General features: G+C 45.7%; 2 protein-coding genes across 2 annotated transcripts in view; one reads left to right on the plus strand and one right to left on the minus strand.

The window, feature by feature from the left end:
- The window catches only part of LCP2 (lymphocyte cytosolic protein 2), a 40,908-nt gene extending 36,140 nt beyond the window's left edge, over positions 1-4,768 (plus strand). Inside the window, exons 20-21 of the mRNA XM_036281637.1 lie at positions 280-435; positions 2,600-4,768. Of these exons, the coding sequence (XP_036137530.1) occupies positions 280-435; positions 2,600-2,722 (279 nt within the window). The 3' untranslated portion in view covers positions 2,723-4,768. The remainder of the gene's footprint in view (positions 1-279; positions 436-2,599) is intronic.
- A 779-nt stretch (positions 4,769-5,547) lies between these two features.
- Positions 5,548-11,306, minus strand: CUNH5orf58 (chromosome unknown C5orf58 homolog). Its single transcript, XM_036242078.1, has 3 exons — positions 11,229-11,306; positions 10,416-10,509; positions 5,548-5,764 (listed from the first exon to the last, which is right to left on the minus strand). Exons 2-3 carry the CDS (start codon positions 10,507-10,509, stop codon positions 5,613-5,615), a joined length of 246 nt encoding a protein of 81 aa, XP_036097971.1. The 5' UTR covers positions 11,229-11,306; the 3' UTR covers positions 5,548-5,612.
- Positions 11,307-16,388: the final 5,082 nt, after the last annotated feature.

A 16,388-nucleotide genomic window follows, 5' to 3' on the forward strand; every position in this document is an offset into this window, starting at 1 on the left:
ACTCAACACATATCTGTTTTATTACTGAAAAGGGGATTCCCTTTCATCAAGAGACTTCAGAAGTTGACTCAGAAATTTCTCTGATAATCTTTGCGCTGCCTCCTGCTCAATAACCAGGAAAGCCATGACACATGGGATTTTAGCTGTTTGGGGACCCGAACGTTCGCCAGCCTGTCAACAATAACTTTGCAGATCCCCAGAGACTTGTCCACTGCGGTTAGAGGCAACAGAAGGGTTGGCTTTTGCTGCTCCCATCATCACAAGAATTTTTCCTTCCAGGATGGCACTTTTCTGGTTAGAGACAGCTCTAAAAAAACGACAGCCAACCCGTATGTCCTCATGGTGTTATACAAAGATAAAGTTTACAACATCCAGATCCGTTACCTGGAGGAAAGCCAAGTTTACATGTTGGGAACTGGACTCCGAGGGAAGGAGGTAAGGACTTGCAGTTGCAACATTGCCCCCAGTTCCCTTGTTCTGCCCCCCTGCGCTCCTGCCGACACGGAACTTGGCTGGAACATTCTTGGCGGGTCCATACTGTGACAGCTTTAGAATTAAATCACGTTCGCGCAACCCTTCGTTTACTGGAAAAAAAATGAAATAAAATGCTAACAGTAGCTACCTCTGCCATAGGAATCTTTCTTACGTCTTTTATTCCAAATAACTGAAAATCACATCTAGCATTTGAAATGAGAAAATATATGTAAATATTTAAATATTTCAAAAGAGATCCAGGGAGATGGTGTCAAAGGCAAGTCCCTTTATCAGTCACCTTTGTGACATAATTTAAATGTAAGATTGCAGTGTATTTATTTATTTATTTTTTTGGTGGTACATGCCCCTAGTGGGAACTGAACCCGGGACTCTCTAGTCTGCAGGCCGACGCTCAACCACTGGGCCAAACTGGCCAGGGCAGGTTGCAGTGTATTTTAAATCGACAAATGGAAAAGGGAAAAACAGAATTGTGGTGATTATTCAGCTGTTTGGCTCCTTTCCTACTGAAGACGGAGGTCTGGCCCGTGAAGTAGGCCAAATTGCCCAGGACATTGTCCCCTGTTCGGCCGAGGTCTGTGCCAGTCATTTCGGGGGTCATCAGACTAAATGTAATGCCCCAAACACGTTCTTTAAGTTCCCAATCCCAGGAGGGAGGATCAGCTGAACCAAACGTTTCCAGAATGAGAAACAGCTCGCCCATAACTTCCATTTCACTCCACATATGTTTAAGTTGCGATCATGCTACTTAGTAGAAGAAAACATGATTCGGGTGAACTGTTTGAATCACTGGGTTGGTGTGGTGAGAGTTGCACAGGTGGCATAGGAGCAGAGATGTCTGTCCTCCAAGAACTCTGTACGTCTAGTGTGGAAACACAAGTCCAATCGCAGCTGCCCCCAGGGAGGCGCCGGCAGAGCAGTCTCAGGGGAAGTGCGGGAGCCTGTCTGGGCACCTGGCTGACTTCTGACCCACATCTAGAAGGATGCGTGGGGTTTTCCCAGTCTGGCTATCAGGGACTGGGGGATCCAGCCCATGAATGCAAAGACTCGGCTACAGAGCCCGGCAGTGGAGGGTGGGGGTGGGGATGCAGCAGCGAGCATGAAGGAACTATTATGCCAGGCTGCAGGTGTCCCCTTCAGCCGCCAGGGACACTGGCCTCCTGATTCCTTACACCTTCTCACACTGTTAATGATGGAGATATGGGATCCAGAAACCAGAATCAAAAATACCGAGAGAGCCCTGGCCGGTTTGGCTCAGCGGTTAGAGCGTCGGCCTGCGGTCCTGAGAGACCCGGATTCGGTTCCCGCTAAGGGCACGTACCTCGGTTGCAGTTTGTCCCTGGCCCTGGTCGGTTGTGCGGGTGGCAGCCACTCGTTGTGTCCCTTTCACATCGATGTTTCTCTCTCTCTCTCTGTTCCTCTCTCTCCCTCCCACTCTACCTGAACAAAAAATGGAAAAATATCCTCGGGTGAGGATTAAAAAAAAAAAATACCGAGAGAGAAGTCCTAAGACAAAGGTATAATAATTAGACCCCCTATATGAGGTTTAAAAACTATCTATATACACACATCATATATATATTAGTCATATATATATTAGATATTAGTTGTCTATATCTATATCTACATCTCTCTCTCTCTCTATATATATATATATCTTTTATCCATAATTCATTGGATGTTGGTGAGTAATTATTTTTTCAAAGTTCTACAGTAGAAATGAATAAAGTTTTTGCCCAATTTTTATTTATTTAATCCTCACCTGAGGACATTTTTGCATTTATCTTCAGATAGAGTGGGAGAGAGGGAGAGAGAGAGAAACATCGATGTGAGAGAGACACATCGAGTGGGTGCCACCTGCACAACCCAACCAGGGCCAGGGACACACTGCAACCGAGGTACGTGTCCTTAGCGGGAACCGAACCTGGGTCTCTGGTCCACATCCCACGCTCTAACCGCCAGGCCAAACCAGCCAGGGCTATTTATTTTTTTAAATCAAAATCCTCATAGCTCCCAGGGGTAGGAGATTATGCAGATTTTAGAACCGAGGGTGAAATGCATGCCGCTTGCTCCAGTGTTGATTTGTCTCCTGTTTGGAACCTTCCAGGACTTTCTGTCTGTGTCGGATATCATCGACTACTTCCGGAAAATGCCGCTCCTGCTCATCGACGGGAAAAACCGAGGCTCCAGATACCAGTGCACGTTGACACACGCCGCAGGGTTCCCGTAGCGAGTGGCCAGGCAGGGAAGCCCCCCACCCTGCTGGGGCACAGGAAGCCAACCTTGGTGACTGGACACTTAGGACCGAATCAAACCCCTCAACTCAAACACAAAGGTTTGGTCCTTTCGCTTAAAGAAGTGTTTGAAATGAAGACTGTCAGGTGTCCCATAATTTATTTATTCTGCAGTGTAAAGGGACAATGTTCACACTTGAACTCTAGTCCTACACTGTAGTAACTCATATAAATAACGTGCATTTCTGTACCCATATTAAAGTACAGTTGTTTATACAGCTACATAATTCGGGGCAAGTTTCAAAACACTTAAACAATAATAGTTTTTGCTAGCACATAAAACTGATTTTTTGGATAGCCGAACCTTGTCATTCAGTGGCAATCATCAGTTTTAAATGGATAATTTAAAAACTATTAAAATTAACTTTCTTAGCAGCAATAATTTAAAAGTCTTCAAAAGTCTTTTGTCCTTTCTTACTTGGTGTTTCTTTTTGTTGAGGGGATTTTGTATACTTTTTTTATGCAAAGATAAATGCATGTTGGAATAACTTCCTGGGATTAAAATGAATTTGCCTTTTACTTCACTTTTGAGTTCCTGAAACAACCTTACTGACTTTACTGTTTAGTCTGTACTATTGTATTTTTGTTTTAAAGCAAACTTAAGCTACAAATACCAAAATGAAACATTTTAAATTCAGAGGTGAGGTTTGGGTGTCAAATACATCTGGATTTAAGTACATTACATCTCAACACCCACATCCCACCTCCTCTACCCCCACCGAACTCCAAAAGCATGTTAAGTGATGTAGATGTTACCAAGGTCTTCCTGGGAAGATGAAAAAGCAATGAATGTACACAGAACACTGATCAGCGTTTCTGGCTGGATGACCTTTCTTCCACCTCTTTTTATCTCCCGGTCAATTGTCATAAAGTGTTTTTCCTCATCCTTTCCCAAAAAGCTTTACAGATTCTGCAAAGCAATTCAGCTCTTTCCTTCATTTACTTATCTCACTTTAGTAGGCATTTTATGAAACAAAAACCTGGAATTTAGGATTCTTCACGCTTTCCCTTTTGGACCCTTGGTTCTTATTCCACAACTTTTATTAACAAAAATTGTTGGCTTCTTGCTTAATCTACGAGTTTTCTGGGTGGCAAATATCTTGCGACTTCATTTTCATGAGCTAATAGAACATGGAAGGGATCTAGGAAGTCACTGTGTTAAAACTGACAGTTTACTATGATGAGTGTGTGGATACTTTTAACCAATGATAAAAATGTTTCACAAAATTTCATCCTTACAAACCAAAGTTCTCAGTTTAGAGTCCAGAACTTGGGAGTTCTAAAGCTGAAAACCTGCATTTATTTACATGTTTATTCAACAGAATATTCAACAAGCATTTATTCAATGCCTGATCTGTGTTAAATATTGAGTTAGGTTCCGGGTAGTGAGGCTAACAACCACTATGAGTTCTGTACTGGAGCTGACCTTGTGTCTTGCTTCATAGTATTCTATCCTTTATATTAAAAAATATCTAACATGAAGGACATGGTAGATTTCAAATCAACTACTTGGTAGTAAATCGTGTACAAGGCAAACCAAAGCCTATTATTTTAAGTCTCCTTTGGTGGAAAGGGACAGGAATTCGAAGTTTGGGGACGAAGATATAAAACTCAAAGCTGTCCTGCTACGGCTGGAATCGGCGGTGAGCACTGTTAGGACTCGCACAGGCAGTCGTCCCTAACAGCCACTCCGCAAGCTCCCCGCCCCAGAACGAAGACCAAGCTGGCCAGACAGGAGTGCAACTGGACTGCAGGAGCCGGAGCCGCGCCAGTCGCACATCTGCATTCCTGTGGATCCGACCCCTGCCCACACCCCCAACCAAGACCCCCGCACCCCGACAGGCGAAAGCTTCCCGCCAGTGGAAGCATGTAAGGACGAAACCCCAGCTCTTAGGGGCGGCCTTCATTGACCCACACCCATGGCTCGTTGATGTGCAGCCCTTCCCTTTGGATAGCCCCACCCCCCACCCCCCTTTCTTGAAATAAACCCAGTTTTTCTATATTCACCGTCTGAGATTGCTATTTAGCACGCCTGCGCACCTCGAACCACTGACTTTCACCTTTCGAGTACCTGCTGTTGCTGTGACTAGCATTCTTTCTCCCCTTCTTCAAGCAATGGCAGCTCTGTTCTGGTGGGGCCCCTCCTCCTTTGCCACAGACCTGGCATGTGTCCCAGCCTGACCAAGCACAGTTGCTTAGGACCCTGCTCAGGGATGAACACCTTAACCAAAGCTGGTGTCCTTCTCTGGGACGTTCAACACAGGCTGAATCAGAGGACCTCTCCTCTGGGGATCTGTACACCAGAATCGTCTGCTGCCACGCCTCTCCTCACATTGTGTCTTTTGGAGGAAGCCAGTCCACAACAGGGGAGGAGGAGGCTAATGCACAGAACCAGAACCAGGATAGAGCCATCTGGTCAATTAGTGGAGTCCTTGACATCTACTCCAACCGTGGACTTCCTAGTCACACGACCCAATACATACTTCAGCTCGAGTCGTTTCTGGCACTTGCTATGAGGAGATATTAATATAAACTCATACCATCCATTTATAATTTAGTGAGTCTCCTTCAGCCTGAGCCAAATGCAAGCATAGGGTAAATGATAAGCAGTGCCACATGGCCAATTTCCTATGTCATACCCTAGCCGTTAGTCAAATAAATTAGTCATTCTTTGAAATATTAAAACAACAACACAACAGCCTTCAGGAACATAAAATGATTATAACTCAACATATTTTATTAAATATATTAGAAAACTCAGTTCTCCCAGATACTTGTTAATTGAACAGTACTACAGCCATAAATTCACAACAGATAAATAGGAAATTAGGGAGAAAAACTTTTAGAAGCAAGGGATACATCTGATAGTTTCGACTCTTCAAAGGGGGAGTTATTTCCTTCTGTTTCCTTGAAGTCCTCTGTCCTCACAGGATGATTAAAATGCAGAGTCAGGTCGCACAGCAGTAGCTGGGAGAGCTCTGGGAAACAGAACACAGGCATTGTACTGCGGCCCGCTTGGCCCGGACAGCCGTCACTGCAGTAGCTGTTTCCCAATTCTTGATTTAGTTTTAAGTGACTGTTGATCAAGGCACAATTTCAGTGTGCTCATTGTGACCAAGTCAAATTTGTGTACTACAAAATAAGCATGAGGAAAACTTACTAGAAGGGTTCTTCAGCCCACCTTGTCAGCTATTTTGCAAAACTGCAACTTGACTTACGGAAATTTGATTCATACTTTTTTTAAGCTTACCACTTTTATGTTGTACCCACACATAGGCCTATAAGGCATGTTACAAAAATTAGCAGTTTTGACCCAGAGGCAACCACTTTTGACTTTTTAAACTCATTTTTGTTTTTATTTGCTTTTGTTTTTTTTGTGTGTGGTTTCTTTTCTTTTTTAGGTGGGGACTGGAATTACCTCCATATGTCTAAATGACAAGCAGTGTTATCTGCTTCTGATTACAGAAGATTAAGCTATAACTCTTTTCACTCACACCCATCCCCAATGTCCTCGAGTATAAATTTTGCTCAGTATTTAATGTTCCAGTTTTTGATTCTATAACTCTTCATCACAGCTGAGGCTTGTAATATGACATTTCCCTTCCTTTAAGCTACCACCCACCACAGCTCCTCTCATTGTTTAATTATCATGAATATGTCCCAAATCACTCCGTACAATCAAGTGCCTTGGCTGGTCCTAGCTGAAACTCTCCTCTCCAACAGCCTTCTGACCGGCTCAGACCGGACCAACCTGCTGTGCAGCTCGCGTGCCGGGCCCTCCCTTCACCGTGACCCTAGGGACCTCTCACCCCGCCCTGGTGTGGAGCATCCTTTTTCCAGAATCTCATGTGTTTCCCTTTTTGGTCTGCTCCCTTGTTTGGTGAAATATAACCTTAGTGACTTCTCGAGGGGAACATCTCTCTACACCAGTGCTTAATGGACCGACGGTAGAAACCGAGGTTGGAAATCGTGTTTCTTCAGACTTCCAGGGCACTGCTGCATTTTCTTCAGCCCCCAGTGTTGCTGTTGGGAATCTTCAAGATTCTCTTCGTTGTTCTCTTTAGCAGCTTTGCGGATCTTCTGTTCGTGTTCTGAAACCTCACGGTATTGTATTTTGGTGTCTATTTCATCCACTGTGTTGGGCTGTTTCGTTAAAAACTCTTACCTTTCAACTCTCAAAGAGTTAGTTCCTCAGATTATTTCTGTAATGAATTCCTCCTGGTCCATTGTTTATGTTTTTCTAACATTCCTGCTTATTGGATATTGGGACTTCATGGCTGATTGGTCACTTCCCCCCTAAAACTTTCTTCATTTTTATCTTTAACTGTTCTACTGAGTCTATGTCTACTCTTGCATTTTAAATTTCCAACAGCTCCCTTCAGTTCTCTAAACATCTTTTGTAGTTCCGTGTTCCTTTTTCATGGACATGGCATCTTCTGTCCTCTGTGGATACTGGTTTCTCGGAGTTTTCATTTCCCTCCTAATTTGCGTCTCTTTCTCTGTGATTGGATCTGTTCATCGGTTCTGTCTCTGCTTTTCACAGTATGCTTTCCTCGGACATCTTGCGCCATGGCTGTCTGCTCACACTGAGGCCGTGGCGCTGCAGGGACAAGCAGAAGCTCTATGCTCGTGGTAGTCTGGATGTGGGTGGGTCTGACTGGGTCTTTAGTTGGGGAAACCTGGGCTGCCAGTATTTTTAGGTCTTTTCGCTTAGGCTAGTCAAATTCTTAAAAGAAAAATCTGCTTGAGGGTATAGATCAGGCTGCCAATGTCTCATAGCCAAGTGGGAAGAGAAAGCTGGAGGTAAACTTTGTCTTAATACCCTTGTTTTTAGTCCAGTACTCTACGCCCCTCAACTTGTGGCTAGTGGCTCCAGGCCAGCGACCCCTTGTTTTACCCTCTCAGAGAATAATCTTTGCGTCTCCTGTCACAGAGAAAGTTACCTAGTTATGCAGAGGGGGAAGGAGACCTTGGGGGTCTATAACTTCTTAAACATTTAACCATCCTCCTGTCCTTAGCTCCACCTCCAGCCGACTTCCAGAAGATTCTGGTGCAACCATGTGTTGTGTTGAGTCTTCGGGGCTCTTTGTTGGCTTTACCCAGCCAGCTCACAGTTCAGATTTTTGGACTTTAGGGTTTAAATGTCTGTTAGCTTCCATCTGCTTTCTGTTTAGTACTTAACACTTTGAGAACTCTCTGTCTTATGGATTTTTTTGTCTGTTTAAAATCACTAACTCTCAGGTGTTTGGGAAAATTAGTTAACCTCTCCATGTCTGTTTCTGTATCTGTAAATGCCAATGGTAATAGTTCCTAACACACAGGCTGTTATAACAATTGAGTCCATTTATGTAAAGCCCTTGGAAGAGTATCTGGATTGTGGTAAATGTTATGTGTAATCTATTGACATTATTATTTTGGGGGGAGGTGGGATAAACAGAGTGTTCATGTAATCAATCTTCAACATTTACCAGAAGTCTACCCTCCTACAAGTCTACAAAAGTCCCTTGTATCCTAATTGCCTGACCTACCCCACAACTTTTTAGGAATACATATATCATATTTATTATTACTATTTTACTCTATGAAAGAATCCCCAAACTAGAACAGGTAGATAATCAAGTTAGAGAGAAATGTTTTAAATGAGTGCAACCAATTATTCATTTAGGAAACATTTTCCAAGAACCTATTATATCAAGGCACTGTGTTAACTGCTAGGAATACCTTTAGAAAACTTACAGTTGAGCAGGGATGGGAAAAGGACATAAACATGCAATTACAGCCCTGTGATAGGTGGTATGAAAAGGCAGAAGAGATAACATGCTGGCTTCAAGTGTTCAACCTGAGTAACCCTGACTAACACAGTGTCAGCAGCAGTTGACCTCGTGGGGTGGAGGTGGGTGCAGCAGTGGGCACAAAAGGAGATGCATGCGTTAAAGCAAAGACAAACAAAGAGCAACTGTGTAGACGTGAACACAGTTTACATGGCTGGCGCGTGACACATGCAGGGAAAAAGTAGATTAGATGGATAGGCGGGGGCCTGGTCTCAGAGGTCTTATAGTCCATTCGAGGAGGTTTGGACTTTATTTTGAGGACAACAGTGAACCAGTGGGCATTTTTGAGCAGATTTACATTTTAGAAAGATAATCTTTGCTGTAGAAGTGAGACTGGCTTTGGAGATGATGAATTAAGCAAAGCTAACCAGATTTCTTTCCATCAGACTCCTCAGTGCGTTTGTTAATGTGTATTGTAAATTTGTGAGAGAAATATAGAACGTGATGCACTTCCCAAACTTAAGTCCCCTAAGAATGTGGACTCCATTTTTATTGCACCCATCTATTAACTTAAGACAGCAGGGTTCACAGAGCGAAGCCTGGGAAATGCTGCCTGGGAAAACAGGTAGAAAGAGCGTAACAGGCACTCACTATTCGGTGCCTAGCTAACAGCCACCCTCCTCTTCCTCCTGGTGGCACACTCTAACTGCACTTGTGGTGGTCCTGTCCTCTCCAGCTTCGGCAGTGAGCTCTGCCTGGTCCACACTGGTCTTGGCCGTCCCCTTCCCCTTGGCAGCGGCCGCTGCAGACAGACGCCTGTGGTGCATATCTGGCCAATGAAAGGAAAGGGAAATGTGCTGGAGGGATCGGGAAGGGTTTATACAGGCAGAGAGAGTGTCTATATACGGCTATGTCTGCAGGTAATGACCATGAGGAGTGATGTACTAAGTGAACATAACAGAGTAAAAGTTTAGAAAGAACCCAGTACCCAGTGAAGTCTTTAAAACTCTGAATCAATTTTAGGGCTGCCCTACCTTGGGTCTTCTTGTTATTTTTCCTTACTGTATAAGCCACGTTAAGTTGGTATTGTTGTATGTGTAGCTAAAGGCCTTATAACCTACACAAAGGCCATCTTCAAATACCCAAGAGTTGTCAAAAGAATTACATAATGAGTTTTCACGGTAAGAAGTGGGCAAAAGGAATAGGGGAACAGATGTTAGCTGGTCCACAAGGAGCAACTGTCTGAAAGTGGAAGAGGTTGACTGGTGGGAGAGGGAGTTCCCCAACATAGGGGATGTTTGGTAAGGGATAGGTCACCCCTAGAAATGTCCAGTCGTGACAATTATACATGCCTGGGATAAGACAGAGTAAGTCTGTGAGGTGAGTGACTAGATATCGTGACCTATAAGGTCTAATCCAACTCTATGAATCTGTTTAAAATGAAGAGCCCTTAACTCACAGAATCAAACAAACTTATTTTTAATTTGTAAAGAACCTTAAGGGCTTAGTAAGAATTAATGAGTAGAGACACTGACTTTTGCAGAATGGGACACTGTCATGTAATAGTTAGTTGAAAGGAAGAAAGGGCAGTAACTTAGAGAGGTTAGTTAGACACCATCATAAGCTTGTTAGTATCAAGGATGGGAATTCAAGCTGGCTAACTCCTAGATCAATCAATACTCAAAAATAATTCACCTTTAGAGATCTAGTTCATATTATAATGTAAGCATTTCTTAAGAAATAGAAAAATCCTAATTAGTGGGCAAAATTCACTAACACCCCAGCAGAAGCAAAAAATGGCTCTATTTATTTTATAACAATGACATGTAAACTTTTGATTTAGTGATTCGACAGTTACCTTTCATCTTCTTCAACTCCAAAGAAATTGTATTAATATTTCTAATGATGGCTTCCACGTTTAGCCTGTGGTCAGAAACGTCGCTATTCAACATCTGATTTGAAAAGAGAAACAAAAAATGTATAAATCAGAAGTATTTATGCCGACTATTAAAATATTGAAATTTTCAGTACATCTAAAAGGAAAATCTGTTATTTCAGAACCGAAATAATTGTGAAAAAACAGTCTTTACAGTTAGAATTCTAACATAAGAAGACATCAATTTATGTTAATATTTTCTCAACTGAAAATACCTCCAACTGGAATTCTTGGGATGTTTCCTCTTGAATCAAACCATTTCCGCAAGACGGGCCCTTGCAGGGGAAACCCGAGGTCCCCCTTTCAGAAAGTCAGCACCCCTAAGCCACCTGACAGGCTAGCAGCCCCGGGAGGTCTTCTCCGATTCTGTTTACATGTAAGTCAGTGTCTTTCTCTAACTTACTCTTGAGTGACAGGGTCCACGTATAATTTCCTCAAATACAGAGTAAAACTCAAACTAGACTCAATTGTAATTCACTACGAGGGCGGCCAAATGACCACTTGCTTCGGCGAAGGAAAGGAGGGCGGCCTAAGCCCCCAAGTCCTCACCCCTACGTCCCAAGGGCAGAACGCGCACTGAACCACCGTGTCAGCAACGAGAGCACAGGTGGGTCACCAGACACCAGCCGCGGCCCTTCCGCCTCCAGGACGACTTGAAGACCTCCGCCGGCCAGCACCGCTCCGGCCACGGCCACGCGCGGGCTGGGCGGCCCGAAAGGAGGAAAGCAAACCAACCTCGAAATGGTCCCCTGGCCTCCGCCTTCTCCCGCGTCAGAGGGGTTGACGGCACTTCTCGGTCACTCCGGAGCCACTGCAACGGAGCACAGGTGTGTCCTTCCCAGGCCGGCGAAGGCCCTGCCCTGCGCGCCGCCCGCCCGGCCCAGCCCCAGCCCCAGCCCCAGCCCCAGGCCCAGGCCCGGCCCCAGCCCCGGCCCAGCCCGCACAGGCAGCTCTCCCTCCGGCCGACCCCGAGACTTGGGTCCGAGGCAGAAAATAAAGGGGGTGTCGGGATGGTGAAATCAACTCTAAGATATGAGAAATCAATGGGGAGGGGGCTAAATGGACGGAGAAATGCCCGAGAAGTTGACCCGCCCGCCCACTCCGGGCTCCGGCTGCCCAGGGCTCCCCAGCACCCATGGGTGGGGGCGGGCCAGCGGCTGAGCTGTGACCAGAGCCCTTCCCGGGTCAGGGCCCGGCTGCCTCGGTGCCTCGGTCCCGCGGGGCCGGGTCAGGCGGCCCATCAGGGGCAGGAGGGGTCGCAAGGGCTGCTGCCCGGAGGCGGGAGGTGGAGGCAGGCCTTGGGGGGCAGAGGCCCAGACACCCACAGCTGAGGCACCAGCGCGGCAGGAGCGGGGACACCCGGGCCCCGGCGGCCGTTTTACCCCGCAGCCCCGTTCTAACGGCCCAACGGGCCCCGCGAGGACCGGCCGTTGGGCCCGTCCAACCGCTACCTGCGGCCTGCACGCGGCCTGCACACGGCCCTGCACACGGCCCTGCACACGGCCCTCCGGCCCCCACACCGACGGGGACCACGTGATGGGGACAGCCGGCCGCAGGCCCCGCCGACCCGGCCGCACGCAGCCACCCCCAGGGGGCTCCGGGCCTCGATGCCCGCCGAGCGTGGAGCTGCGCTGGCCCGGGTGTCCACGGCCTCCACCCCTCCCCCGGCCCGGCCCGGCCCAGGAGTCCTTGGAACCGAGCACCCGGCCTGCCCACAGCTGGACCTCGTCCCGACCCACCAGGCCAACGGTCACCGAAGCTCTGGTGGCCAGGGGGGCTGAGCGGGCAGTAAAAGCGAGACCGCGCTTCCTGATTGGCCAGCTTCTCTGCCTGCTGCATCCTGGGAGTTGTAGTCCCAGGCAAGGCCTTTGCGGAGAAGGTTCTAGATGCCAGGAGTGTGCAGAGGGAGAGGGAGGGCGGGAAACGTGCTGACGTCCCCTGCCCCGCTATTTGTCGGGCACTGTGCTAGAGACTTGATAGGCTTCGTCTGCATTTAATTTTCACAGTACAGGAGTGTGGCCAAGACCAGACTCTGGACTGGAAGTGCTGGGGTTTGAATCCTACCCCATCACTTACTTAGCTACAGAGAAGCTGGGCAGCGCTTGAATCATTCAGGGTCCAAATGTGCTCGCCTGTCATCTGCAGTTAATAATAACTGCCTTCTAGTGTTCTTTTGAGGGTTAAGTGGGATAATGTATCAAAGAGGATTGGCAGATGATGTGCTCAGTAAAAGTGAGCTATTATCATTCCTATAAATTTTTATGGATGAGCTGAGATGTGTTTCCTGGTTCCTTGCCAAATAGAGACGTTGGGATTCCAGCCATCTTCGCTGGATTCCAAGAGGAATCTCTGCCGCTACCACCTTTGGGGCTGACTCCCAAGACTTCTCTCGGTGCCCACAGGGCATGCCTTAGACTCGATGAGGAGCTCAGACCTGTAGTACCAGCTTCTGTGCAAGTCTTTGTCTTCTCCAAGGCTCACCTGTAACACACACCAGCCTCTTGAACGAGTCCCTTCCTGGTAACCCACAGCACACAGTCTGTTGTTTAATTTATTTCCAGTTACTTTCAGTTTAACACAGGAATTTGTTGTCTGATGCAGAGTGAGGTAGATGAGGAGGGGTACAGAAGAAATGAGCTTCAGTCCTCAGGATAGCCAGCCATGTGCTCTTGGAAAAGAGTACCTTCCTTCTCTAAACCTCCGCTTCCTCACCTGTGTTCTTGTGAAAGGGGTGGGCTAGGTCAGCGTTTCTGAAGTTCAACTCATTATAGGGCTGCTGTGTACCAGCTACTTCATTACTACTTTAATATTTTAAATGTACTTCCCTTTAAAATTTAAGTCTACTTAAAGCAGAAGGTAATAGGAAAAAATAAACACAAAGAAAATAAAACATTATTTTTAATCATCTAGATATCCTTGCCTCCTAACAGGTATGATTGTACAGCCTGATCTTTGTTAAAATGAGCTCTTATTGCATGTTAGAAAAGTGTTAAAGGTAGTCCGGCCGAAACTGAGACTTTCCTCTTAATGTTTCAGGATTACAAAAGCTGGAAGGGGGATAACTCTCCCTGTGTGATTACATGACTTTTAGTGCCTGTGCATCATATGAAAACATCACTCCGATCCCTAGAGGGGTAGGTCCCACTCTGTGCAGAACCTAAGATCAGTTGCTCTCGGACATCCCATCCCTTTCTAAGATTCCTTCATTCTCCCTGTGCTGTTCTATGGATGCTTTTCACAGCTCACCTCAATCCCGGAGGGAGTCTTCCTACCCCCTTCTGCAGTTTCATACCAGTCTCTCTGCCGGTGTTTCCCTCACTCAGCATCTTGCCCATGGACACGTGCTAGTGTCAGACTCTTGCATTTTCTTATTTCTGATATACGTGCTGAGCGTTTTTCATCTAATTCTTCAAGTGCTAAGTAAGGGAGAAAGAAAAGAAGCACAGAGGGTCAGAGGACATGCATTATTTGAGCACTCACTGTATATCATGCATATGTTCAAAGCTTTCGTCTTTTGGTAGGTCTCTGAGGTAGCTGTTATCACCCCAGGTATATGGAAAAGGAATTTAAGCTCAGAGAGCAAAGTGGCCGCTGAGGGGCACAAGAACCAGAATCGGATCCTTCTTTCCTGTTCTCTGTGCCAGGTTGTCTCCCAGACCAGGATCCAATCTCCTGAGACGGTAAATAAGTACATCATGGCTCAGTCATGTTTGGGGCTTCACAGATCACTGAACTTGAATACACAAGCAAACAAACGTGGAGTGACCAACATAGGGGGAACAATATTTATTTTTTGAATTAAAGATATTAACAAAACAAAAATAACCGCCATCACTGTTTTATAAAAGCAGGGATTTAAACATCAAAAAGGAAGGCAAGAAGGAAAAAGGAGGAGGGTCATTATAATTTCAGAAGATAGGCTTCGCAGAAACCTCATTGGATGCGTTTTCTATTTTGGGGTTTTTTTTTCCAGCCCCTGATACTGATGCAGACTAGTTCAAACTTCACCGCAGATTTGCAGGATTCTGGATGTGTTGTTGGAAACTCCCCATAGATGACAGCAGAATAATATAAGGTGTTTGAGAAGAAGGGCGAACAGAAGTAGGTAGGTGGAGATAGCATTATGACAGAGAATCCATAAGGAGAAGCATCTGTAACAAAAATGAATTCATAAAAATTGGAAAAAAAAAAAAAGAGAGAGAGAGAGAGAGAATCCTGAACACTGGTGGTGAAGGGGCTGGGCGGAGCAGGAGGTGGTGTCTCTGGAGCCCCGTCTTCCCCTTCACATTGAGCCCATTGGCAGGGTCCAGCAAACATTTGCAAGGCCTGTTTGGGCTCACCCATCTGCCCATTCGGATTCTGGTCACAGGACCTGAGATAGAATCTGAAGACCTTTCACCCATCCAGGGTGCTGATTACTTGTTATGAGTGTTCAAACCACTGTAATTTGGGAAAGATCATCATTAAACTTTTTTTTAAAAGAAGAATCGACTTTGTGTATATCGTAAAAGTGTCATCAGCAGGGGGAGAGGGGACATCCGAAGTCAAAAAGACACAGATTGTAATAATCTACAGTATTTTTCTTCATTAAAATGTCTTGGAGCAATGATGACTACTTTCTATGGTGTTTTTCCTCCTTAAGTAATTATAGATTCCTTGTTTACCACTAAGAAATTAAAACTTTAAAAGCATGATCTCTACTTAAGACTCGAGACTGTTACAGATGAGGCCCAACACAGGCTGTGGCTGTTGATTCTACTGTTAATCAAATAAAGGAAATTAAAAAGCTGGTGAGTTCCCCCATAAAGAGAAAAGCTGTTACAGAATAACAAAGTGATTAGTATTTTATGGAACCGGGTGTGAGGGCCTCAGTTAGTTTTATTACAAAGGACACCAATTGAGTAAATGATCTCACCCTTCGACTTGTCTCAGATCTCCCATTCCCGCCCTCTCCCTGTTCCTAATCAATGATCAGTGCTGGCCTCCGTGTCCAGGGACTGGCTCCCTGCTGGGGTATCTGATTATTGCTGTGTACCACCCTTGTGTGCCCAGGTTTGGGAGGTACCGAGCACGTGCATGGGTCATCACCTGAAGAGCAGACCAGTGTTGGAAAGGTCAGGGGAATGGCCCGGGTCCGAGCAGCGCTTCCCCAGCGGGGCACACCCAGGAAGCAGGAAGGCTGCTCACTGTCTTCCAGCAGCTGGTGGTACCCTGGGCAGAGGCATTTGCTTTTTCTCCGGAAGAAACACTTCTGAACTAGAGGAGGACGTTCATGAAAATCCCAATTGCTCACTGCGTTAACAAAAATGTTTTCACTTCTAATTAAGAAAACACATAAAAGAAGAAAATGCTGCCATTTGGAGGGTGTTAAGTGACATAAGCCGAGACAGACGAATGCTGTTATGACCTCACTTATGTGAAATCTAAACCCACTGGACTCGTAGAAACAGAGTCGAGTGTGAGGAAAACGAGGAGATGTTGGTCAAGGGGTACACACTTATAAGATGAGTAAGTTCCAGAGATCTAAGTACAGCCTGGTGACTATAGTTAACACTGTTGTGCCCTTGAAGGTTACTATAGAGTAAAGCTCAAAGTTCTCTCCATGACAACAACTACAAGAAATGGCAACAGTGTGAAGTCAAGGAGGTTAACTAACCTTATTGTGGTTAACACGTCACAGGATATACTCATATCGCATCATCACACTGTATAGTTAAAGTGACCCACCCTTAAAAGTCAACCATATCTCAGTAACGCTGGGAGGGAGAAGAAATTTGAGTTCTGTCCCAACATTTCCCTCTAAAATAGGAAAAGCTACCCAACAGAGCAGCCAGATAAAACGCAGGACGTCCAGTTCAATTTGAATTTCAGGTGAACAGCACATAATTTTTTTTT

This window comes from Molossus molossus, unplaced genomic scaffold (genome assembly GCF_014108415.1).
Source record: "Molossus molossus isolate mMolMol1 unplaced genomic scaffold, mMolMol1.p scaffold_m16_p_4, whole genome shotgun sequence".
NCBI classification, from domain to species: domain Eukaryota; kingdom Metazoa; phylum Chordata; class Mammalia; order Chiroptera; family Molossidae; genus Molossus; species Molossus molossus.